This window comes from Sceloporus undulatus, chromosome 1, assembly GCF_019175285.1.
Source record: "Sceloporus undulatus isolate JIND9_A2432 ecotype Alabama chromosome 1, SceUnd_v1.1, whole genome shotgun sequence".
In the NCBI taxonomy this organism is placed as follows: domain Eukaryota; kingdom Metazoa; phylum Chordata; class Lepidosauria; order Squamata; family Phrynosomatidae; genus Sceloporus; species Sceloporus undulatus.
The window spans coordinates 162,187,231-162,214,421 of record NC_056522.1 but is presented as its reverse complement, the minus strand read 5'-3'; the positions used below and the strand labels follow the sequence as shown (position 1 = coordinate 162,214,421).

Sequence of the window (27,191 nt, the reverse complement as noted above, 5' to 3'; positions counted from 1 at the left end):
TGATACAAAACACACTATCATCATCATCATCCATTATCATCGCTTCCCAGCCGCCCACAAAAGATGCGTATAGCTGTGCAAGAATCCAAACGCTGCCTGTGCCTTTAAGGAGCCGAGGGGGCGGTGCCAAGAGAGAGAGGCGAGGCAGGGATTGGTTGAGGCGGTAGGAAGGAAAGGGGCGGAGAAGGGCCACGCCTCCTCTCTCTCTCTGGATGGGCGTTGCGTTCCAAACAATCTCTTCCCTTTCTTATCTCTATGTAGAGCCCATAGAGCTACATCAACGCGAGTGTATTTAGTCTGTTATATCAAACGGCTCTTTGTCCCTTCGGGACGCGATACGGCGGGCTGCGTTTGGGCCTTTTCTACCTAGCGGAGGGAGAAGGAGTAGAGAGAGGGTGGCCTCTTCTTCCCAAGCTAGGCTCCTTTCCCGGCGGCCTTTAATTCTCCTCCTCCCCGGCTTTTCTTCCCGGACAGGTTGGGCACCATGGCCCAGCGGGCCTTCCCGAACCCCTTCGCCGACTATGACAAGTCCTTGGCCACGGGATACTTTGACGCCGCCGGCAGGGTGAGTAAGAATGATGAGTGCTCCCAACCTCCAAGGCTTTTATTATAGAGCCCAGCCTCCCACTCTCTGAGTGCCTTGTTTCTATCTGTAAGCCGCCTTGGGTCCCGCCTTGGGAGAAAGGCGGCCTACAAATGTGTTAAGGCAGAAGTGTTTCCAGCATGGCTGGTTGTCTCAGGGGATAGCTGTGTTGCCCATGTTTTGGTGTGTGTTGCGCGTTGGCCATGTTTGTTTGTTTATTGTGAGTTGTTTGTTTTGTGTTGACCATGTTTTGATTGTTATTTGTTGTGTGTTGGCCATGTTTTATTTGTTATTCTTGTTTGTTGATTGTTGGCCACGTTTTGATTGTTCTGTTTGGGTGTTGGCCGTGTTTTGCTATTAGTTGTTTGTTGGTCATGTTTTGTTTGTTTGTTGTGTGTTGCTTGTTGTATGTTGGCCATATTCTGTTTGTTGTTTATTGCTTGTTGGCCATGATTTGTGTGTTGTTTGTTGTGTGTTGTGTGTAAATCAGAATCGTAGAGTTGGAAGAGACCCCAAGGGCCATCCAGTCCAACCCCATTCTGCCATGCAGGAACTCTCAATCAAAGCATCCCCATTGACAGATGGCCATCCAGCCTCTGCTTAAAGACCTCCAAGGAGGGAGACTCCACCACTCTCCAAGGGAGTGTTGGCCATGCTTTGTTTGTTCTTTGCTGTTTGTCGTGTGTTGGCCATGTTTTGTTTATTGTCAGCCTTCAAGTTATTTAGGTGACCCTAAGGCAAACCTGTCCTGGGGTTTCCAAGGCCAGATTGGTTCAGAGGGAGTCTGCCATTGCCTTCTTCCCCTGAGGCTGAGAGAAAGTCACCCAATGGGTTTCCATGGCAGAGCCGGGATTCGAACCCAGGTCTCCGGAGTCATAGTCCAACACTCAAACCACTACACCACATTGGCTCTCTACCAAGGCTTATATCAAATAAATGACAGTACTTGCCCATAGGGAAAACCATACTTGCCAGGAGAGAATCACTGGAGAATACTTGCCCAAGTATTCCTATGGGCAAGTATTCCTCTATGTATCTCTATGGGCAGGTATTCTCCTATGTTTCCCTATGGGCAAGTATTCCCCTGTTTCCCAATGGGGAAGTATTCCCCCATGTATCTCTATGGGCAAATATTCTGTTATTCTCTATAAGCAAGTATTCTTCTATTATGCTCTATAGGCAAGGATTCCCCTATTATTCTCTATGGGCAAACATTCCCCTATTATTCCCTATGGGCAAGTATTCTCCTGTGTTTCTCTATGGCCAGGTATTCCCCTATGTTTCCCCATAGTCAAGTATTTTCCTAAGAATCTCTGTGGGCAAGTATTCCCCAATGATTCTCTATGGGCAAATATGGTTTCCCTATGGGTTTCCCAGTTTCCTTCATATTAGAAATGGAAGCCTATCTGCCTGCTTTCCGAGACTATCTCTATCCACCACCAGCATCATTTAACTCCCATTTGCGTTTGGAGAGCGAGTGGGGATGCTCAGTGTCTTCAGAAATGGACAGAAAAGAGTTTTCAAACTCTTAATTTACTTATTTTTATATTTTATTTAAGAGTTTTCTATCCCACCTTTCTCCCCAAATGGGATTCATCACAAGGTCGAAGGAGGCGAGGGAGTATTGTGAGATACATGGCTTAAGCTCAAAGACCTCTTTGGTTAATGAAGCTAATGCTCGGCTGCTAGATGAGAGAAGTGAAATTCCATGGTCCAAAACACACTGCAGAAATACTGTAATCCACTTCGAGACCACTTTAACTGCCCTGGCTCAATAATTCTGGGAACTGTAGTTTTGCGAGACATTTAGCTTTCTCTCTCAGACAACTCTGGTGCCACAATAAACTACAGTTCCCGGGATTCTCTAGCACTGAACCAGGACTATTAAATCAGTCTCAAACGCGATTATTTCTGCATGTGTTTTGGTCGCATGCTCTACTTTAATGGGAAGGTAAAGGAAAGAGGGAAAAGATAGGTTTGCCTACTGCAGTCCCTTCCACACTACTCTCTTATACCACTCTGATTCTACTTTAACTCTATGGTAACAACCTGGGATTGCCAGTGGAGGGAAGGGCCCCACCATCATCATCATCACCACCACCAGACTTCATATTCCATAGGATGTTGCCATGACAGTTAAAGTGGAATCATGGAGTTATAATTGAGAAGTGTGGAAGGGTCCTGAGAAGCAGTGCCACAGACACAGCTTTCCTGCAGGATGGAACAGTTTTGTTTAAAACTCCTCCTGTCCATAGCTCCCTAGGACTGCATGGAAATAAAAATAGCCTTTTCGCTCTCTTCCCATCTCATGCCAATAGATGCACACACAAAAATGTGATGAGACTAGGGAAAAACAGGGGAAAGTAGCATTTCCTCACTGAAGTGCCCACAGGCCCATCTGAGCATAAGGACTATCCACTTTTGAATCTTAGGTGTACAGTAATGACTAAAAAGCTAAGATGAAAAGGACTGAGGGTTTGTTTTTATGCCACACCTTTCTCTTTGGAGAAAGGTGTGGTGTAAAAACATATCCAGGAAAGCTAGGATCTTCCCTAGGGCAAGACGCGTTCAGTATCACTCATCAGATTTTTCCCAAGATAATTGTATGTCTTTTTGGCTCTGTGAATATTTGTAAAAATAGCCATGCTAAGCCTTTATGAATCCCACACATGTACGCTCATATACAGCTTGACAGCACTGTATTGCCTTTATTCAGAATGGCATATTTTGGCATCGCATATTCCAAAGCCATACAGAAATGCTTTCATTGGGCATATTGTTGTTGGAACAATGACCAGGAATCCCGTGTCTTGACATATAACAGACACTGAAAGTGGATGCAGAAGAAGCCCTTAGGTTTGGGCAGTTCTTATTTTGCAGACCAGAGTTGAATGGAAAATCTGTTCTAGCTGAGCATAAGTGTCCTTACAGTATTAGTGCATCTGATCCCTAATATAAGTCAGATTCAAACATACTTTCACACATGTCATGCATGCTTTCTCCTACAACAGTGCCTCCTAATAGGTTGCCCATGAAAACCTACTGGGTGACCTTGGACAAGTTACACTCTCTCAGCCGCAGAGCATGGCAATGGCAAACCTCCTCTGAAGAAACCTCCCAAGAAAACCCTGTGATAAGTTTGTCTAAGGATCAAGTTCAAAACGATTTGAAGGTACACAATGCACACACACAGAGAGAGAGAATGATGAGGCGATGTGCTCTCAGAGAGATTGAACCTCTGGAGCTCAGAGGATTCTCCAAAGATTTTTGGAAGGATAGGCAACAACTACCATTGACTCTTAGCAATATATGTAAGAGGTACCAATTTAAATTCTCAGCTTTGACAGTTTGCATGTAGTCTGCTCCAGCAGGTTGCAGCTGAGAGGATGACTCCATTTGGATGGAATGGTCTGAAAGCATCTTACCCCAGCATGCAAATTAATTTAATTTCCTGCTGTTGAGCTTCATTGCCATACTTGTTTGTTTTTTGTAGAGCAATTTAAATGTGTCTATAGGGGAATAAACAACGTAATGGTTTAAGTAATAAACTCTTGCTACTTGGCGAAACCATGGCAAACTCTTTTGATTAATACCCACTTTATTCAAAAGTAATGTAAAATGAAATTGTTACGTAGCCTAATCTCAGGCAATAGGATTAAGTGCAGGAGATGAGAAACCGGGATGCAAAGGAGAGTGTCATTGTTTCTTTAGTAATCACAGTGTGAAAACCCATGCACACTCCTTTTCACAGTGTTTCCCAAAACACATAAAGTTCTTCTTATATAATACATAAGGGCCAAACATCTGCCCAAATAAAGGAGCATTCAAAATATGTGTACTGAAGGAAGTAGAACAGTTGTATGCCATTCTGTTGCACTTTTCTCCAGGCCAGCTCCATTCCAGAAGGAAAGCTGGATGATGAAGGGGTGGAGTAATACTTCAACCAAAGTTGGGAGAGGTCAGGTCTAATTCCCCTTCCACCAAATACCTTTTATCAAAAGTAGGACTCCCATTTCCATTCCCACCCCAGTGATATATAATGCACAATGTAAAAGCAATGAAGGAAAATAGAAAAATGTCGCTGTCCCAGTATCTAGCTTAGTACTTTTTCAGTTTTCTTCCAATATTACTAATGTGGAAGCTACTACTGCAATGTGTTCTGTTTATGCGCTCCAGTACTACCAGAAATCCTAAATCAAGTGGCAGGACTTTAAATCTGATTTATTATTTATTTATTCTCTCTTACCTTTCTTTTGGTCTGATTTATTATTTATTTATTCTCTCTTACCTTTCTTTTGGTGTGGGACCATATGTTAGCCTAATATAAGTTAAAAGAAAATAAAACTAAAACCAGTCATAATATTTTTTTTTAATTACAAAAATAATATTAACTAAACTATCCTGGGAAACAAACAACTCTCTGGGGGGAAAACAGAAGTGATTTAAAACAATTTAAAAGTGTTAGAAACACAACAATGGATGCAAGTCTACAACTCATCAATCCTCCATTAAAAGATTCTTCCACAGCAAACAGTTAAGAGCTAAAAAGCATGCATAAACAAAAAGATATTTGTGTGTTGGCAAAAGGAGTGCAGAGAGGGGCCCAGCCAAGCCTGAAGTGGGAGGAAGTTTCATACCCCAGGAGCAGCCACCAAGGAGGCCCCCTCCAAAAGATGTCTTCCCAAGTCAGTGCTGCCTCTCCAATAGCTCCAGTGCTGTCTAAGATAATATTGAAAGAGCTTGACTTTGCTTGCATATTATGTAAAAAGTATGGTCTCCAATATGCACAAAGGGTTTCATCCACTCCCAAGATGCCATGGGGGAGGTCCAACAAAGTGTAAAGGCAAATCGGAGCCAAGTTCCATGGTATGTTGAAATAGCAAAAGAGTCTGAGTGGTGTAGTGATTTGGGTGTTGGACTGTGACTCTGGAGACCAGGGTTCGATTCCCAGGATGGCCATAAAACCCACTGGGTGACCCTGGGCAAGTCACATGCTCTCAGCCTCAAAGGAAGGCAATGGCAACCTTCATCTGAAGAAATCTTGCTAAGAAAAACCCATGATAACTTCATTTTAGGGTCGCTATAAGTCAGAAATGGCTCAAAGGCACACAACAGTTTATAGATGGTAATACACTTATCCTATGCTGTTGAATTAATAATCACTGTATTAGATTATGGTTTTAGCTGTATAGGACATCATAGTGATTTGAAACTTGGCCCTTAGTTGAAAGATGGCATCTTGGGGATGAGCCAGTGTGGTATAGTGTTTTGAGTGTTGGGTACTAGGACATGTGGAGACCAGGATTCAAATTCAAATCCCACTCAGCCATGGAAACCCACTGGGTAACCCTTGGACAAGTCACACTCTCTCAGTCTTAAGAGGTCATCTGAATAATTCTTTCCAAGAAAACCCTATGATATGGTTACCACGAATAGGAGTCAGCTGGAAGGCACTTAGCAACAACAGATCTTGGGGACATTGTATAAGGACTTGAGGAATCCAGTTGGTTTGGCCTGGTAGTCTAATCAGCAGCTCAGTTCCAACGTCTCCTCATTAAATTGGACAAGGTCTGCATCTACACTGAAGAAATAATGCAGTTTGATACCACTTTAACTGTCATGGCTCACTGATGTGGAACTCTAGGATTTATAGGCCTGTTACAGACTGCCAAAATAAAGCTGCTTCGGGTCTCTTTGGAGGTATGCTGTTTAAATGATGCATGCATCCTAAGAATCCGGAAGCTGCACCAAAGTTGCACTCCAGTGCTTAGGAATGGAGTGTGGCTTTGGCGCGACCTCCAGACTCTTAGGACCCATGCATCATTTAAATTGCATACCTCCAAAGAGACCCGAAACAGCTTTATTTTGGCAGTCTGTAACAGGCCACCGTTTTGTAAGATATTCAACCTTCTCTGTCAGAGAGCTCTAGTGCTACAACAAACTACAAATCCTAAGATTCCATAGGATGGAATCATGACAGTTAAAGCAGCCAAACTCTGTATCCCCAAACTGTGGTTGGTGGATTTTAATACAGATGCCTTTCATGCTGTGGCATCTGCATGTGATGTGGGTTTTTGCTTGACTTTTCTCCATTTTTGGAAGGAGGCGTGCGTGTGTGCGCGCGCACACGCACATTTAGACCACCCAGACAATCTATTTCCACATCATCTGTGCTCTTGGAATTAATAGTTAGTACTGATGGGAAGCCAAGCATCTGCAGTGCCCCATGCCTCTCAAAACATTTTGCAAATGTTTTTCTGTTAAGTGCAGCTCTCCAACAGGCTTTTGGGTACCTCTTGTCCCTTTCAGTTTCTGCATGGAGTTACCACTCTTTTAAACAGTGATAAGTCTATTTTCCAAACTATCTTACACAGCAGCACAGGTTTGCTTCGGTGTTTGCTAGGGTAAACACTTATAGTATGAAGACCAGAAAAATGTTCCTAAATACTTAAACATATTGGTTAGCTTTCACAGTGGCAGGCCCCTGTCCCTTGGGCCATGCTTGCCAGAATTTGGACACGCTACACACACACACACACTCTTAAAGCTTTCCACATTTACCACAGCAAACACAGGTGTGCCCCATTATGCCTCTGTCTTGCAGTAGATTTATCCTGCAGTAGATTTCTGGTGAGTCAGCATGGGCTGTCAAGTAGCATCGTAATGTGCTATTTCCATCCTTTTTGTCAAACTGCAGCCAACTAGCAGAAACTACCACTGAAAATTTGAGTAGCCTCTGAGGTCCCCTCAGGGAAAAGAACAGCAGTGCTGTAGCCTGGGGGAAATAAAGGTATAGATAACCAGGGTACCCTTGGGGGAGGGAATGCAGCCTTAAATATTTTAAAATCCGGTTCATAAACATAGTTAACTGAAAGAAAAGTTCACTTAAATCAATTATGGTTCGAACCCTGACTAAGGGTAATCAGGATTTGCAATTGTGATTTCTTTTCCCCCTTTCAGTTATTTCTTCCTGAGCAAGCAACTCTTTGTTTTCTTGAGATATCTGAAGGACATCCAACTTGCTTTTCTAAAAGTGCTGAATGTTTTGAAGCAGAGTATACCAGGCTCTTTTTCTGCACTGTGTTGTCATCTGAAGCATAATAACGGTGTTTCCATTGCCACCCACAGCTGACTCCTCAGTTCACTCAGCACCTGAACAATAAAATCAGAGAGCTTCTCCAGCAGATGGAAAAGGGGCTCAAATCTGCAGACCCCAGGGATTGCACTGGCTACACTGGCTGGGCAGGTAGGACAACAGATCTGCAAAAATGTGTGAATTTACTACATTTGCCATTCAGCTAGACCACATGTCTAGGGATACAAAGATCTAGATCAGTGATGGGGAATTTGTGGTCCTCCAGATGTTTTTGGGCTGCATCATCCTCTAGTTCTGTGAAAGAACTAGAAATGATTCTAAAATGCAAAGATATATAACTGAGCACAAAAGTCAGAATCGTGCAAGTCATTGTTTTCCCTATTACCATGTATGGATATCGGAGCTGGACAGTAAAGAAAGGAGGAAAATCAAACCATTTCAGATGTGGTGCTGGAGAAGAGTGCTGAGGATACCATGGGCAGCTAAAAAGACAAACAAATGGGTCCTAGAGCAGATCAAGCTAGAAATCTTCTTGGAAGCCAAGATGGCAAAACTAAGGCTGTTGTATTTCGAACACATCATGAGAAGGCATGACTCATTGGAAAAAACAATAATGCTAGGAAAGGTGGAGGCAAGTAGAACCAGAGGAAGGCCACATGCTAGATGGATGGACTCTATTAGGGAGGTCACAGGTATGAGTTTGCAGGAAGTAAGCAGAGCAGTAAAAAGACAGGGAATCTTGAAGATGTCTCACCCACAGGATTGCCATGGTCAAGATCAACTTGAGGTCAGTTAACAACAAAAACAACAACAAAATCATCCTTTAATGTTGGGCAGAGGAGAGTTGCAATCCAACAACTGCCAGAGAGTCACACATTCGCCATCCTTGATCTAGGTAATGGTTAGAGGACACAGGGTCTTGTTATGTTCTTTGTCTCATTGATGCCTGGACAGGCAAAGCTCTGGAACACTCCATGTATTTTATTAAAGGATTTATATTCTATGCTTCAGCAGGTTCCCAGAAATGGTAAGTTGTATTGTGCTTCTAAAAGGTACTGTAGAATACCATTATAAATCTTGGGCAAGATTTACTCATTTTACAGATGTACCTGCTCAGAAATGCTGCTTGGCTTTGCTCAGAGTGCACAGCACTTGTCCTCCAGAAAGTAGATTTCCTTGGTGCATTTAAAACAGATATGGGTTGAATTCTGTTATATGTTCTACTTGAGAGAAACAAAACTACCAAGAATTGTCTTGGCCAGTCTCCTCAACTTTTGTACACGGAATGGGGTTACACTCTTCCTCTTTGCTACAGGCAACAAAATTCCTTGTGCTGAACATGAAACAAATAGATTGTCTCTGGCCTAAAAACATAAGATATTCTTATCTCCATTTTCATAGAATCATAGAATTGGAAGAGACCACAAGTGCCATCCAGTCTCCTGCCATACAGGAATACACAGTCAAAGCACGCCCTGTGACAGATGGACATCCAGCCTCTATTTAAAGACCTCCAAGGAAGGAGTCTCCACCACTCTCTGTGGAAGTGTGTTCCACTGTCAAACTTACCGACAGGGAGTTCTTTCTAAATTGTAGACAGTTAGCTAAAACCTCACAAATAAATTTATATGGATGAAAATATTGTTAGTCCTTCTATTTGAAATCATTTTTAAACATCTGTCTCTTAATTAGCTGGTCACCCTTTTTTCTTTAAATCAGTCAAAAGGAATTTAAATTAGACAGATCTGGCCGCTAAAACATCGTAGGGTGAAATGAATTTGAGGAGTCCATGCAAAGTTAACAAAACGTACCTATGTATAGAGCTAATTCTGAAGGCAGAATTTTTAGAATGGAATAAGTCTTCTTTATTTTATTTTCTTTATTTATTTTGAAAAAAGCCGTAGAATGATTGCTACACCTGTTGCGTCTTCTGTAAGGGTATTGTTTGCCTAGCAGAACTAGAATTCAACCTCAACCTATTTAAGTAGGGCAAAAATGTGTCTCAATGTTGCCTTATTTTATTCTTTCCTTATCAGTTCCAAGTTTCCAAGCTTGTCTTACATGACTGGAAAATGAGAATAAGTCTCTGAAGGATTTCTTTTGGGTCACAGCCAGAGAAATGGGATGTGCTGCTATTACAGGACTTGCCTCCTTCTCCCCTCCTCTCCTCTCTATATCCCAGCTTGCTTAATTTATTCAGTGTGTTTCAGGTTAGAAGAAATTAATCGGGCCAACGCAACAGCATTCCATCTTAATTGCTTCTGCAGGAAAGGCTTGTTGAGCATCTCTTCATGTAGATAATCTCCTGGCAATCTGAAATCAATTGCCACTCATGTGGCAGCTAATAAGAGAAATTGGGAAGGAATGGTCACAGCTCTTTCCCTCGCAATTCCATTACAAGGTTGAAGGATCATAGTAAAGTTTTGGTGTCTGCTGGTGTTGAGTTTTGGAAGTGTGTTTTCTTCTGGCTTAGTCTTTCATTATACTTGCACTGTTGCCAGCACTAGCAATCAGGTGCCTTGTCCTCACATGCTGTCAGCCATAACTGCAGAAGATTTGTATTCCCATCCTTTGTGCAAGTAGCTATGCCTCACCATTTGCAAGTATCTTCTCCCACACTCTGATGATGGAGGTGTAAAGCAGTACCCACTTCTGCATCTGTTAGCTCCTGAGTCTTGTTGTGTCCTGCATGTTGGAAAAGTCCCATTACCTTCTTGTTAAGTGTTCAGGTCTTAGCTGAAGGGAGAATCTGTCACTAAGAAGAACCAATGATAGTAGCATTGGCTTTTGGTTTACTGAGTCTGTCCATCCTCCTTAGGATCTTAATCAGTAAAGGAGGAAGCTGTGTGTTTAAGATTGTTGCAGAAATACACATGACACGCACTAGTTAAGATTGCTGTTGAGAATAAAAAAAAAACAAGAAAAACTAGGACCAAAATTGTACCTGCTTTCCTTTTTTCAGGAAGGCCTGATTTTCTTTCGTCATCTGTTTCTCTGTTACCTCTTTTCGTTGGCGCTAATTTCCTTCACTTTTCCCCTTTCCCAAGTTTCTTTTAGTCCCAAAGAAGAAAGATAAGAGGCTCTTGTAAGAACTGAGCTGTAGCCTACTAAGAACATCTGCTCTCATATCTTTCCTTTAATTAAGATGCTTGAAACATCTGAGGCTTCAAACTATGCTGACTCTTAAGAAGGTAGTTGTAAAGAGATCTGTGTCTGATCCTTTCTTTTTGTTGGCTGCAGTAAAACAAGCTGTATTACCTTGTATTATCGTAGCTTTCTGCAAAGATTAGGAATTATTAGACTGGATCACTTTTTGTATATAAAGCAGCAAACTGAAGATTTACTAAGGGAAGAAACATATGAAACATCAACAATAAACTCTTCTAGAACACGGCTTCATAGCCTGAAAAAAAACCCAAACCCCCAAATATTTACATACAAAATTGTTTCTTCTGCATGGTTTGCTGCCAAAATAAGATCAAAGGTTGCAAATCCTATTTGCAGTGCACCTTAAATGATATGCTTGGTATTAAGTGGTGATTTTTATCTGTTGCTCTTTTCTCTTGGCAAAATATTAAATTAAGGCTGGAACCTGCTGTGTTTCACTAAATTATTGTGTACTGTACCTCCTTTTATATATGCTACTCTTGACTTAAACCAGTTTGTAAACTTCTGGGGGGCAGAGGCACATTTGGGTAAGTCCTCTTTTGACGCTATTACTGTGGGGGAAATCCAATGTAGTTCTTTTTGTGTTCATGCTGCATAGATCTATGCCAAAACAAGAGAATAAGGGTGTTTAAATACAAAGGGTAGGGAAAAAAATCAAGTCCCTAAACATGTAATTATTGGGACTGCTAAGGCAGTGTGTAATGCCTTATCAACTAAATCAGGCGCAATTAAAATTCACAAAGTTTGACTGTAGTCACGATTGACTGACTCTTGTGCAGCTTGCAGTGCCATCTGTAGAATCATAAAATCCGAGCCTTCGTTTTAAAATAGAGTTTTTAGCCTTTGTGCTTTTCAAAGAAAGGCCCAAAAGGTTTCAGCTGCTGACTCTGAAAACAGGAGAAAATTGAGGTGAACATATTATTTATTTCATTTTTATGTGCAAGGTTCAGTTTTAAAACAGGAAAGCCCAAAAATTAGCTGGACAATATCACTGTGCACATGTATAAGAAACAACCAAAATGTCTATGTGTATATTCCCATACAAAAAACAACAACTAACAAGCAACCTGGGAAAGGAAACACACTATTCTCTTAAAAAAAAGTCAAGCACAATACCTTATGCACTGCTGGAGGCTGAATAACTGTATGGATGTTATGCAAGGCATTAGTTATTACACGGTTAAAACCTGATAACCAGAGCTTCCGGGCAGTGTACCAACTTCATTTATTAGGTGTGTGAACATTTTCAATCTTTTCTGTGGGTCCCTCTTTCTATTCCCCTGCCTTTACACATCTCCTTTCCCCCCATTTTCCTCTCTGTCCCAATCCACATCCCTAATATTTATTCTTAAATTTCGTACATGCTCACGCAATTCTTAGAAAACCCAAGATGCATGCTTGTAGACTTGTATGGAGCTATTCTGGTTACCTTTTCCAAAACCTTTTAAGGCAGAAGAAAGAGAGTGTTCTTCACAGCTGATGATCCCTTCTCTGATACTTAGGCATCAGTCACACACAACCCAGGACATAAACACCACTCCTGTATTACTGCTTCTTTTAAAGTGTTGGGAAGGTTCACTGAGATTGTGGCCCAGTCTTTACTTACAAGGAAGTGTAGACTTATCACACTCTCTTCTCTCAGTCTCTTTAAAGTGCCGGGAAATGTGATTACAGCATCACCATAGCACTCGCTTTGGCTGGGAAAAAGTGATTTGAATACAGACATATTTGCTCAAGAGCAATTCTCACACTTCCTGTGCAAGCAGTTATCATCTTCTGTGGACCTCTGGTCTGTTTACACACTCCAGCATGGCGGTGTGTGTGTTAACCAAGTGCTAGGGAAATGCTGCCATCTACAATAAGGCTTTCTCTGCATAAAAATAGTTTCAGGTACACATCTCTTGAAGATGTGGCTGATGCTAACATGCCTCTGCACTGCCCTCATTGGAAATGCTAAAACTGTAAATGCCTAGAGAATGGACAAGGTTATTAACTTCAGCAGGAAATGGAAATTTGCCCTTAATATACATGCAGAATTGAATTGTCTGTGGTGTGAAGCTTTGGAGATTACCCATGCAAAATGAGAAAATGATCTAAATTTAAAACTCCCCCCAGTACAGTGGAAAGTAATTTTGAAGGCTGCTCCGATTTCTTTCATTCTTTTAACTGCATTGAAATCTGCCAACACTGACTCTATTAATTTAGCCTTAAATACAGAGACCTGTGTCGTCTTAGAAATGGTTAATGAGATGGAAATGCACTGAAGGGATAAAATGAGAAAAATCTGGAAATGATGCAGGCCACTGGGTTCCATGATCTTCTTTGAGGATGCCCCCAGACCACACATCTTTTCAATGATGTCTTTGGATCAGTTTTCCAGCAGGCAGTGCTTTGTCTACTGTGACAGACATTTTGAATAAAGTTATGCTAATGGCCTTTCGACTGAACGTAATGTACGCTCCAGCTATCTCTATTTACGAAGGATCGTTCCTATTTTCTAATACTCACCCCAGGTAAATCAACGTTCCTGTCTGGGAAATATTTTAAGAATCCCTATTGAATGATACCATGAATTGTCAGCTACATTTCCTCTGGCTGATTCCTGATGGCAGGGGTGAGAACTGAGGAGCCTTTTGGATATGGTGTTTCTTTCTCATTAATTAGCATGGGGAAGATAACTTTCCCAAAGCCTATCCAGTCCATAACAAGAGACAGGATTTGAATTTAGATCTGTCTTTAAATAATAATAATAATAAATAAAAGTTTTATTTTTATACCGCCCTTCTTGCAATCAGGGCGGTGTACAACACTATAAAAAACATAATACAAAGCACACACCATATAAACATTTACAATTAAAATCACATTAAAAACCAATTCTGGCCAGCTTGCCACTGCTGTCAGAGGGGGAAGACTAACTGGAGCCTGTGTCCGGGAATGCTATTTTGAACAAGAAGGTCTTTAATTCCTTCTTGAACTGGGCCAGGGAGGTGGCCGAACGGAGCTCTCTGGGCAGCGAATTCCAGAGGGTCGGGGCTGAGGTGGTGAAGGTCCTCCTAGATGTGGAGGCCAGTCTTGCCCCTGGGACCCTCAATAGCTGCTGCCCGGATGTTCTGAGTGTGCGGGGCAGATTATATGGGGAGAGGCGGTCCTCTAGGTATCCTGGGCCCAAGCCATTTAGGGCTTTATAGGTTATAGCCAACACCTTGTATTGTGCCCGGAAACGAATAGGCAGCCAGTGCGGATCTTTAAGCACTGGTGTTATATGACTGGCCCTGGGTATGCCAGTGACCAGTCTGGCTGCCATATTCTGCACCAGTTGTAGCTTCCGGGTTTGGTACAAGGGTTGCCCCATGTAGAGCGCGTTGCAGAAGTCCAATCGAGAGGTTACCAGAGCATGTACTACCGTTTCAAGGTCCCTCTTGCACCAAACTGATACGATAAAGCCACCATACTGGAAATATGAAGCCAGTGAAATCTTGAAGGGTTTGATAATCCTGTGATTGTTTTGTCATACATTCAGTTCATGATTGAGCCAAATGTTAGTACTGAACCCATTTTTGGCACAATTAAACTTAGTGTCAACATTACAGTTTAAATCTCAGGCCATAGCTCCTGCTACCGTTAACTTTTCCTGTATGGCTATTGCCATATTCATGGCTCACAAGAAGGGCTGTTAGCTGAAAAAACAGACTGCCAAAATAAAGCTGCTTCGGGTCTCTTTGGAGGTATGCTATTTAAATGATGCATGCATCCTAAGAATCTGGAAGCTGCACCAAAGCTGCACTCCAGTGCTTAGGAATGGAGTGTGGCTTTGGCGCGACCTCCGGACTCTTAGGACCCATGCATCATTTAAATAGCATACCTCCAAAGAGACCTGAAGCAGCTTTATTTTGGCAGTCTGTAACAGGCCAGAGAAATCCTACACTTTTGAGTTTTATCACATATAATTTTGTATGGCACTTTCATTATTTTTTGTAGTATATGAAAATAACAGTGATTTTATTTCTGAAATGTAACCTTGAAATCAAGGTCACCCAGCAGTTTGATGGCTGAAGCTGAAATTGGAAAGTGAGGATCGTCTCAGAATCAATGTTTGTAAAGGGGTAAAAGTCTGGTGTTTAAAGAAACATCTCAGAACCAATGTTTGTAAAGCGGTAAAAGTCTGATATTTAAAGAAACAAAGTCAAGCATCCCGTTGGGCATGTCCATGTTCTTGGGTGTGCCTGAGTATCTCTCTGTAGCCCAGTTCTTGTTTGTAAAGTCTCCACGAGGATTTATAATGATATATTTTTAATTTGTCTGATTGTTTAACGGTGTTTTAACTTTTGTATTTTGTGGATTTTAACAATTTTTTTAATTGTTGTAAGCTGCTTTGCGTCCCAATCTGGGGAAAGGGAAGGAAATAAATAACAACAATAACAACAAAACAAAAACAGTTTAAATAGGTTTTAAAATATCAATATGAGTGGTCTTCTTCTTTTCCTAAATCTCTTTGCAGGCATTGCTTTGCTATACTTGCACCTGTATGATGTATATGGCGACTCATCCTACCTTCAGATGGCTCAGGAGTATGTAAAGAAGAGCCTTAGCTGCCTGACCAAGCGATCCATCACCTTTTTATGTGGGGATGCTGGACCTTTGGCGGTGGCTGCTGTAGTGTACCGCAAGCTGCACAGTGACAAACAAGCAGAAGATTGCATTGCTCGGTAATGTCTCCAGAATATGCGAGCTTTTTGTACTATAAATTTAGCCGTGTGAACTCATTGGGGGACATCCACAGATGGAACATGTTCCATCAGAGAAATCTGGAGGGGAGGTGGTCTTTCCTTCCCTCTGCACTCCCCATTCACCCCATCCCCCAGAACCTCCTCCAAAAGTCTCTGTAGTCAGTTCTTGGGTTGCAAGGAGAGCTGCAGGGAGGAGAAGAAAGATTAGTTGAGCTGGTGCTGCAGCATCCATGTGGTGTTGGATTTAGGCCAGCATCTCATCCATGGTAGGCATGGTGAATATCTGGAAAGAAGACAAAGAGGCCACTACAATGCTGTTTTCAAGGGAGCGCAGGCATTTTCAGGCAATGCGGCATTCTGTGGTGTTAGCTTGGAAGGAACCCAATATACTCTGTTGCCTGTGTAGCTGATGCTCATCTAAGCTTATTTGTGGTGTGGGGAGCCGTGTTTTTAAAAACACTTTTGAGTTTTATATTTGTATAAATGTATACTTGTAAAATATAATTTATTTATGAAACTATAAAATATAATTTACAGTTTCAGTGTATAACTGAATATACCCTCAAAATGTATAGTTTATATTTATCAAATGCAATTTATTCATGGAAATATAAAATGTAATTTATAGTTTCCAGTGTGTAACTGAATGTACACTCAGTTGTAAAATATCTTTCAAAGTCCCCATTTTTAAAAACTGTATGGCCAATTCTGGGATGGGCTGAGCTAAGCATTGCAAAAATTGTGTTTTGTTTTGTTTTTGTTTTTAAATCATATCCATGCCTAAAGTGTCTTCTGTATCTTTGTCCATTTGGCTAGATATAGATACTGCATAGATCTATTCATTCACTACTTTTATATATTGCCTTTCTGACAATATATTCAGAGTAGTTTATGATTTGAGAATCAGTGTGGTTTAGTGGTGGGAGAGTTGAACTAGGACTCTGGGAGACCTGGGTCTGAATCCTTCCTCAGCCATGGAAATGTACTGGGTCACTTTGAACCAATCACCCCCTTTCCACCTTATAGGAAGGAAATAAATCTTACCAAGAAAACCCCATGATAGGGTTGGTATAAGGTGGATTTGACAGCAACTACAGTTCGAGTATCCCTTACCTGAAAGGCTTGGCACCAGAAGTGTGTTGATTTTTTTTTGGGGGGGGGGGGGATATTGACATATATAGATAATGAGACATTCTGGAAATGGGACCCAAATATGTAGACAAATTCATTTATGTTTCATATATACCTTACACACATAGCCTGAAGATAATTTTATACAGTATTTTTAAAAATATTGTGCATGAAACAAGTCTGTGTAGATTGAACCATCAGAATGCAATGGTGTCACTCTCCCAGCCAGCCATGAAAAGGACATTTTGGAGCATTTTGGATTTTCAGATTCTATACAATGAAAAACAAATGTACGGTTTAAAATAATGGCACACTCTCTAGCAGACATAATAGTGTATAGAAAGAAAGCGGGGGGGGGGGGGGGGTCGGAAGGTAAAGGAAAATGAGCACATTTAGAGTCACCAGTTGTCATATAACACCATATAACTGTTACAGTGATTGAGTGGAATTAGTATAATTCAGAGAGGAATAATGTAAATTGTAGTTGGTGTCAGCCAAGCTGTTAAGATGGACCTTCCTGTGCTTCCCTCTTCCTCTAGCTGCTCATGTGCTTTGAACTCCTTATCCTTTTGGTATACACAATTGGGATGCTGTGCAATTGGCTGTGATTATGTGCATGTGGTTTCAACTAACCACAGTTTTAATTTATCCTCTCTGAACTGGGCGCATACCAGATGGACCATAAGTATGCAAAGATGAGCCTTTGTAATGTGCTGCAAGGCCACAGCCCACCAAATACAACTGGTGCACTTTCATTTTACTTGCATAAAAAGGTTTGCCTAAGAATCACTGGTAAAAATAGAAGATGCATAGTAGCTATACTTCATTGATTGTGTTCCTGCCTTTTACAAAAATCAATTCATTTTATAAATAAAACGCTCCTGAACATCCCTTTGAATTGGTTTCGAATTGGGCAACGTATTGTGAACCTTCTTTATGTATTTCCCACATTCATATTTCCTGTTTTACAGTTATCCACATACATTTAAATATTGCCCAGTGTACAATTTATTTATCTATATTTTTTTAAACAGGAACTCCAGCTTCCCCTGTTTGTTTTTGTCTGCAATATATTCAGTCTGTCATCTTGTAATACCACATCTTAATATCAGCAGGAACATCAGAAGGCATTTTGCATATTGTTGTGCTCATGTGAGTCTAGCTTTTTACAAAAAGCATGAGCCTGATATTACTGAAGCAATCTCATTCTTTGTTTCATTTTGGAAATCATTCCTTTGTTCCTTCCCCTCTATCTCTCTTCTACAATCTAAGTCAGCCTAATCTCATGCTGCCATCTAATGGGTATTGTGAGCATACAGCACTGACAGGTAAAAATTTCTGTGGCCTAAACCATCTTGGTCTGGCACTTACAATACGAATCTTTAAAGTCTCGTAGGAAAGAAAAAAATCATTGAACAAACTGGTCTATCTTCTTTTGACATCTGTTCGTTAACATTCACATAAATATATTTTATCCAGTGTGTATTTGTTACCTCTTATCCCATTCCAGTCTCTCCAACTTTCCAGTGTTGGAGAGTAATAAATTGTATTTATTACAATTGTGAAAACTGCTGTTATGGCCTCAATTTTAAATCTCTTTTTCTACTCAAAGCATGCCTAGTTCTCTGTCTCAAGAATTGAAAACGTCTGGTTGGATTTCAACCTCCATAATCTTTCTTCATTGACAGTGCTGGCTATGTGTGATGAAATTACAGCACAATATTTGGATGGCCATAAAATTCCTGCACAACTATTCTGTCTCTTTCCAATATGGGTTGTCAGTTTTCTATTACTTTTAATCATTTCATCTCTGAAGCTTCATGGTGTATTACCTTAATATGTTATAAATCAAGCAATTGAGTCACTCCTTAAGTGTCACCTAAAGTTTTAGACATTCATCTTAAACATTATTTTTATCTTCTGACCATTATTTACCATTTTGACTACCTTGCTTTGTTCTTCCTCTTAGTTGTTCAGAGTTATACTCAATTACATCCAGCTTTCATGCAGCTTCCAGTTTGACTGGTATGACTTAGCAGCTACCAAATTTACCAACATTTTGGGATTTTTAAAAACAACTATTTTCATCAAAATGCCATTTTAAGTAAGATGTCAATAGAAAAATTCATGCATGAGACAGAAGGTGTTCAGTATCTGACAAAACATCCCAGTGGTATGTTCATTTTTGTGTGGAGTATGCTTGTATGAATGAATGCCACAGGGACCTACTTAGATATTCTTTTTATGTGAAAAATTTGGTCATAATTCATAATACTCTTCCCACTTCTCACCCATTCCCATGCTATTTTACTAACTTTTAAAAAGTGTGGTTCTTTTCTCATTAGTGTTCTCCCTCCCCATATAACTGTAGCTGAGAGCTGTCCTTGCAGTATCCTGCTTAAAATTGTTGAACTTGTAGCAAAGCTACCTCCCCATTTAAGGCCTCTACATTTGCTGTCTCTTTGAAACAGGGTTGGGGAGTGGGATCACAGCTGTCCTTCAGCACTTGAAGAAAACTGAAAGTAACGTGGTTTTCTTTTGTAGTTCTGTTTTGTTTTTGGCTCGCTTATGAATTGCGCAGTCTTGACTATGCAGAAAGTACCAATTTAATTGTCTCCAAGTGGATCCGATCCCAAATTTACTAGTTAGCTGAAGGTTAGATAGCATACTCTAGCATTTCACAGATGCCTGAATAAGTTCTTGGTTCAGGATAGGAACCCACAAATTGAAAAACACGCCTATCACTGAATGTGTAGCACATTTTTTAGAAGTCGCACATGGCTCATATATGTGTTTCTGTTTCAAGCTTGTTACACCTGCCCAAACTTGACCCGCGAGTTCCTGATGAGATGCTGTATGGACGCATGGGGTACTTGTATGCTTTGCTCTTTGTGAATAAACATTTTGGAGAGGAAAAGATCCCACAGAACTATATCCAACAGGTACTGTGCCAGTTTTTATCATGTATACTGAACTACTGTGGTTATCCATCCTCAGTGTCCTTTAGTTTGCTACACAGTGTACTAGTGAGCATGTAAAATGGAAAGTGTGAGCCAAAGTGTTTTCAGCCATGAGCTTGCTGGTCAGCCTTAATGCCACATGCCACACCTTTATGCTTTTGTCCACTTAATGAACATATGGACTTCCCTTACAGAGGAGTGGTAGGAATCACTGAGCTAAAATCTGTGCAAGACTCAAGTGCACTAAGGATATGCATACCTTTTAAAAATTACACTAAACATCCTTCACGTCTTTGAGGGGAATACATAACACAGCATTTCATGTTCTAGCCAGTGAGTAGCTTGCACGTGATGAGGGCACCTGAAAGACTGGTATGTACCGGGCCATAGACTGGTTACAAGGAGTATGTAACTCCTTTGTCACCAAAGTTCATTTCTGGAACAAATCAAGGTGCTAGTTATGATCCATAAAGATGTATATGGATCATGTCCTGGCTAGCTGAAGGAACATATCTATATATTCTTGTATGAACCTACCTAGGCTCTTAGATCTTCAGAGGGGGCATTTATTTCAGTTTTACCACTTTCCTATGCAGATTTTTGGTTTATTCTTTGTAAGCCACCTTAAGTCCCAGTGTTGAGAAAAAAGATGGATTATAAACTAATGCTATTGTTGTTTCTGATCTCTGCCTCCTGCTTTGCAGGTCTGTGAGGCAGTTCTGGCATCTGGTGAGAGCCTGGCTAAAAGGCGGAACTTCACAGCGAAGAGCCCACTGATGTATGAGTGGTACCAGGAATACTATGTAGGAGCAGCCCATGGCCTGGCAGGGATTTATTACTATCTCATGCAGGTGAGGAGCTGAACTGGGAAGGCTCCATTCTGACTCAGCTGCAAGGGTGGGAGGTCTCATGTCTGTTTCTTAGCTGAACCTGAAGGTGGCACAAATCCTTCAATATGACCATATGCATCACATGAGTATTTGCATATCCAAACTAGATGTTGTGGTATATTCTAGGAATTGATATCTTGTCTTTCAGATAGGTTCTGGTTATAACTCCAAACCAAAAAGTGCAATAAAAATCTTTTAAAACAGGTTTAGAATAAAACAGCAAAAGCCAGCATCTAAAATGAACTGCAGAATAACTTTGCTATTTAGACTAAAAAGCTTGGGCAGGAAGGAGGGCAGGAATGAAAAGGGTTTCCCATGGTGCCAAAATGGCATAAATTTAGGCAAGAGGCAAGCAAGAGAAAGAGATTCAACTTAAGCATTAGGAAAAACATCCTGATGGTGAGAAAAACTATCCTACAGCTATTGTAGTCCCAAGCAAACCAGCACCAGGCCTCAAAATGGGCTGGATGTTAATGAAATTGGCAAAGGACTGGTTTATTGAGATCATAATATCCTTCCAGTTAGCAACATTATGCCTGTGTTTGAATTGACTGCAGTTGGCTCAGCCTCATGTATGATACGTTGGAGTAGTCTGATCTGGTACCAAAGCATTCATAACTGGAAGCAAGGTATTTCTGGTCAAGATGGGTTATACACACCATCCTAAGATTAAGACAATAATCCATGCCCAGAAGCAACTGTACCTTAAGTGCCAAATTTGGCTCAAAGAACAACCTTTGGCCTGTTACAGACAGTCAAAATAAAGCTGCTTCGAGTCACAGTGGAGGTATGGTGTTTCAATTATGCATGCATCCTAAGAGTCCAGAAGTCGCATCAAAGCCATGCTCCAGCCCTAAGTCCCACTGTGACTCAAAGCAGCTTTATTTTGGCTGTCTGTAACAGGCCTTAGTCTTTTAACCTGTTATTTCAGTTGAACTGGAATGGATGAACATCACTCATTTCAGCAGATAAACCACTCACTACCAGTGCATCTCTCTTGTCTGGATTTGGTTTCTTTATTGGCTCTCATTTCCAGGTTCAACACTCACGCCGCATTTAAGGCCATGTTACTTTAAGACCAAGTTAACACCAGGTCTAGTTACTTCCTGGATGTGGAATAGATGAATCCCATATTTCTAGCCATTCTGCAATATCCATTCTATAGTTCTGTAACAATCTTCACTAAAGTTTCCTTTTCCAGAATACACTATGCCAAATTACAGGTGATACTGAGTTTCCTCCAGTCACTTTAGAGGTACTTGCAATTATATATGATAGACAGGAAGATGCAACATACAGAATGGATCAGAGTACCTGAAATACCTGCTTTAGAATTTCCAGATGCTCTGCTCAATATACAGCCATTTTCTGGAGTGAGGTTCTTGACACCAAAGAGCAGGAACTCCTTGGTTGTGGCATGTCCACACTCTCTGTTCACCAGGTTCCCCTGCTGCTGACATCTTAGAAATTTGTTTGAGAATTTATTTTTAGCCTTCTGCTTTTAATACATTCCGATGCTACTGTTAGTTCTGAATTTCTAGTGCTAAATTCTGAATTTCTAGTGAATTTCTAGAAATTCTGAATTTCTAAAATATTGTTTTACTTGTTGGCTTTGTTAGGTACCTTACACATCTCTGTAATTAACAAGTCATGTATAAATATTTTTGAGAAGTAGGCATATGGTAAATGCAAACTATACTTCAACATCTTTAATGTATGGAGCAGCCTGGTATTGTCCGAAGGCTGAAGGAGTTGGGAAAGAAGTGGCATCTTTGATATCTTTATAACCAGTCCCAATTGTTGAGCAAAGTATCAGTTTATCACTGTTGTATAGAGTGTCTATGTATTTCTCTCTCTCAGCCAGGCCTTGGTGTAAGTCAAGCAAAACTGCATAACATGGTCAAGCCAAGCGTGGATTATGTCTGCCAGCTCAAGTTCCCATCTGGTAATTACCCTCCCTGTATTGGAGACAACAGAGACCTGCTTGTTCATTGGTGCCATGGTGCACCTGGTGTTATCTACATGCTCCTTCAGGCCTATAAGGTAGGTGGCTCACCAAAGACAGAGGTGAGTAGCCCCAGCAAAGAAAACTAGGCAACACTTATCCGTCCCTACAAGGAGGTTATAAAATTTAAATATCCGCCCCAGCTAAAATGGAAATTAGACTTTTACAAATGATTCCCAAAGATGTCCCCGTCATGCATCCTGAGTGTGGGACATTCTTATTGCTCAGAGAATTGGCCATGTGTCCTGTTCTGTGGCAGCTGACTAATGGTGACAGCCCATTGTGACTTAAATAATGGCAGTGCTCCTTCCATTTATCACTCCAAAAATCTTTGAAGGTAAATGGCAAAGTCATTGTGTTCTTGTCCAAGTGAGGGAGAGAGGCCACTCCTTGATAAAAGAGCTAATTACCAAAAGTATGCCTGAGACTTCTCTGTCCCAACCTTTGCTGATGCAAGGGACAGTTGTTAATACAGCAGGGCTTCTTCTCCCTACAGGTATTTGGGGAACAGAAGTACCTCAGCGATGCCTTGCAGTGTGCTGAAGTGATATGGCAGTGGGGGTTGCTGAAGAAAGGTTACGGTCTGTGTCATGGTACAGCTGGCAATGCATATGCCTTCCTGACTCTCTACAACCTCACTCAAGACATGAAATATCTTTACAGAGCTTGCAAGGTGAGAAATAGCTGAGAGGGAGAGAGGGAGAGAGAAGCACACAAGAAGAACTTTGTGTGAAATGTGCAGAGCAGGCTTTATTTTCTGATAAGTCATTTAAGTCATTAAAATAAATGTTGGGTACAAATTTTTGATTATTGCAAGTGGCAGATGACAAATAATAATAATATCAAGAATGTTTGGGACTTTCTAGGGATGGTTTTAGCGGGTTTTCCTGTTTTTTTATTATTATTATTTTGGGGTGATCTCCTGAGTTTTAAATAACATTGGGAAAGTTGCCTACTTTTATGTTGCCAAATTTCCATTCAGCATCTCTGTTAATATGTCATTCACATACAGATCATGGGGATTAAAATGGATTATCTTTTTTTCTTGGACTGTTGGCACCACGTCACAGCAGTAGTGATAGTGTCTGGACACTCGTTGTTTGATGACTTCCAGAGTTATTATATTTGTAGATATTTCTGTGACAAGCCAGCAGCTGAGGAAATTGTTATACAGCTTGAACCTCTTCAGTATCACCTTACCCCTCAGATTGTCTCAGTTTGTCCTGAAAGTTTGAAGCTGAGGAATGAACTACCCTTAAAATATTTCTTAATGAAATGGAACACAGCTAATAGTGGATGATAAAGAATGGTGATCTGTGGATCTATAGGTAAATTTCCTTAGGAAGTCTTCCCATAGTGTGTCCAACAATTTTGTTTCATTTTTTCCCTTGTTTAGTTTGCAGAATGGTGTTTGAGTTATGGACAGCATGGATGTCGAACACCAGATACTCCATTTTCTCTCTTTGAAGGTAATCTCTGTTTTGCTTTCTCCTTGTTGATGTGTTGTTGAAGAATATGAATGTTCCTCTTGGACTACTAATGAGTAATAATGGAAAGGTGGAATACGTTCTCCTAGCTGAAAATTCTGCACCGGCTCCTGAGAATGTGTATGTTGGAAAAGAAACATGCACATGGCCCGGTCACATCAGTTGCAGAACTGTAGTTGAGGATGGTTCTTCATGCAAAACATTATAGAACAGGTATAAGCAAAATGTGGCCATTAGGACGTTATTGGACTGCAACTCTCAGCAGCCATAGCCAGCTTGTTCTGAAGTGAGAAATGCTGGATGTTGCAGTCCAACAGACACTGAAGGGTTGCATGATTGCCAGCCCTGCTATAGAGCAAGAACATCTGTCAACCTTAGTTGCGGCAGACCCAGCTTCCTTTCCTCCACTGCTTTAGGCTGAAGCAACCCTCAGAGATTCATTTGACTCTTCAATTCATACTCATGCAGAGCTGAAATAAGCAGGGGAAGGCAGATGTAAACATTTGTTCCTCTCCTGGGTATTAATCTGACATGGTTAGATTAGGTTTGTCTTCCAATCCATTCCTCTTACTATACCACAAATGTTACCACATTATAAAACACGTAGACTCTTAGCTATCTTTCCTGTAACATCCCTTATGGCGCCCACACCGCAGATTTGAAAGAGAGTGTTTTTCTAAAGGCCACGTTTAGTGAGTTCATAGCAGAAGGGTGGCACAAGACAGGGATTGTTTTACAGTTAACTCTTAGCCATTCTGTTACATTGCCCTTTATTAGAGTTTTCTGTAAACATCCTCCTGTCTTGAGCAGCAGCTTGACTTTTTGTTTGCCTTTATACATCTATGGCCAGGCTAAGGCGAAGACTACAGAAAGAGAATTTGCCAGATCCATGTTGTCTGCTATTCTTAGTCCATGGAGACAACTATATAGTCATCTTTTGCTGTACACTGTTTCTATTTTCTGCCTTCTCTCTCTTAGGAATGGCTGGAACGATATATTTTCTTGCTGACCTTCTGGTACCAACCAAGGCCAAGTTCCCAGCTTTTGAACTATAAATTTCATACCAACAGTTACTGGCATGAAGCTTGTTGCACCTCACCTTTCAAGTGAAATGGGCCGTCATCTCATGTCTAAGTTAGCAAAGCCAAATCTTTGGAGTTCTCATTGTTTTACATTAGTTTCTGGTTTTAGTCTACCATTAAAAGTGAGTAGCCTCTGTTTTATTTCTAAGGGTTGTTTAAGTTTACAGGAGAGGTGGAATCACATGACCCTCTAGGTAGTGTTGGATTGCAAATTCCAGCATCCTGATCTGTCACCTAGCAAAATTATCAGTGAGATTTGCAGCACTATCTGGAGGGTCTCAGAATTTCTGTTCATGGTGTAGAGAAGAAGAAACGGGATCTTCTCACAGGGAAATGTACTATATTTTGTTGGAGCATTTTAAAAAATCTCAAGAGTATTGCTATTTTATGTATCTGAATTTGAGGAATGAAAAGTACGTGTTTTTGTTTTTTTCTTCTATTAAATACAGCTTTGTCAATTTTTGTTAGTGCTGCCACTTTCATAGCTCTGGTTTGGTTAATTTGGGGGGAAGGAGTGGAAGGTACAAAGGCGAAATAAATGGAGTCCAGTTGTTTTGGCTTTATTTAGTAGTAGCTATAGAACATATTCACCTTAAGAAACTTATAGATCTCAACAGAATGCTTCCCTCGTTGTCTCTTCAAGAGACTGCAACAGCTACTTTGACAGGAATGTACCAAAGTCTTATCTTAATCTCTAATCTTCTTGCTTTCTATGCAAAAGTTCCACTGAACTAGTGCTTGCTTCAGCAACTGGACTAAGTAAGCTTCTCACACTTGAACTACTGTGTTTCTTGAACAAATACTCCAAGCTCTGTGGCAACCCATATGCAACAAGCCTATGGGGCATCCTGACTTATCACCCCATGCTCTCCTTTTATCTGCAAAATAGCTGCATCCTCCCTAGCACAGCAGTGTACTGTGGGATGTTGTAGTAAATGGCTATCCATCATTTGTCAGCAGCCTGATGTTAACTTAACCCAGGCTGCAGATGTTCTGAATATGACCGAAAACTTGAACATATCCTTCTCATGCCTGTTTATACAGGCACCAAACATGATTCAGGACAAGTTAGTTAGTTATATCCATACCTAAATGGCCCTGGCAACTGACTGCTCTGCTCCTTCATTGCCAGAAGGCACTATTAGTTTTGCAGTTTCCCCAATCCCATTTCAGCAGAAGTGACTTTAGATTTTCCAGTGTTTTTTTTAATATATATATAATGGGCAGCTACAAAAAGGACACTGCTACCAGAATGTAAACCATGTCTTTTAGACAGCAACATTAAACACTGAGTATATGCTGTATGAGGCAGGCACTATGAAAGTGTTGCAGTGTCATTGACAAAATATTTCAGCGTTCATTGTTTGGACGATTAATGTGAAGCCCTTGAAATACAGTATGGCTAATCTACCTTACTGAGTGTTATGATTGTAGCAATTAAACCTGCTTTGGACAAGTACTTCGTTTTACTTTTTTTTATTTCCTGAGCACTGTACATGTGGTCAATAAACATCAGTGTTGCTTTCAGAGATGGAGAATGCAAGGGTTAACATCCAGGGTGAGAATGTGCTGTGTAAATTAATCCTGCAGTGTGTTGGTTTGCATCTTGCCATTAAACATAAGAGGTCATTATTCCCAAAGTATGAAGTGGAACTTGCCTAGAAAGACACAGAAAATTGCTAAGGGGAGTGGTTCCCTCTTCTGTCCCAGTATGAGCCTTGGTGAGATATACTTTCATCATCTTCAAATGCAGTTGTTCCATGGTAAGTAAATAGTGCTTTCAGTGTTTTGGGGGGTGGAGGGTGGGGATGAACACATCCTTGGGTCTCTTTCATGATGTCTCACAATGTGAACAAGCACTGCTAGTTCATACTTCTCTTCAGCTACCACATGGTGCAGTGCTTTGAACATTGGAGTATGACTCTTGAGACCAGCGTTCGAACACCATCTCAACCATGTAAACTGATTGGGTGACCTTGGGCAAGTCACATTCTGTCAGCCTCAGAGGATGGCAAATGGCAAAGCCCCTTTGAAGAAAGTTGCCAAGAAAACCCCAGGA

The 27,191-nt window shown here is 40.9% G+C and overlaps 1 protein-coding gene across 2 annotated transcripts; it reads left to right on the top strand.

Annotated features, from left to right (window-relative positions):
- The first annotated feature begins 243 nt into the window (after nt 1-243).
- On the top strand, nt 244-26,591 carry LANCL1 (LanC like 1). Of its 2 annotated transcripts, XM_042451909.1 has the most exons (10): nt 244-565; nt 3,595-3,755; nt 7,712-7,829; nt 15,349-15,556; nt 19,515-19,650; nt 20,373-20,519; nt 22,419-22,601; nt 23,060-23,236; nt 23,960-24,032; nt 25,029-26,591. In XM_042451909.1, exons 2-10 carry the CDS (start codon nt 3,615-3,617, stop codon nt 25,103-25,105), a joined length of 1,260 nt encoding a protein of 419 aa, XP_042307843.1. In that variant the 5' UTR covers nt 244-565; nt 3,595-3,614; the 3' UTR covers nt 25,106-26,591. The 2 variants fall into 2 exon arrangements, with proteins under 2 accessions (XP_042307843.1, XP_042307851.1); XM_042451917.1 differs by lacking the exon at nt 3,595-3,755 and having other exon boundaries at nt 251-565.
- Nucleotides 26,592-27,191: the final 600 nt, after the last annotated feature.

Excerpts from the sequence above, each read along its gene's own strand:
- LANCL1 (XM_042451909.1), top strand. The coding sequence starts at position 3,615 with ATGAAAACCTACTGGGTGACCTTGGACAAGTTACACTCTCTCAGCCGC. Across the intron at positions 7,830-15,348 it reads TGGCTACACTGGCTGGGCAG|GCATTGCTTTGCTATACTTG; the intron begins GTAGGACAACAG and ends ATCTCTTTGCAG. Across the intron at positions 20,520-22,418 it reads TTTATTACTATCTCATGCAG|CCAGGCCTTGGTGTAAGTCA; the intron begins GTGAGGAGCTGA and ends TCTCTCTCTCAG.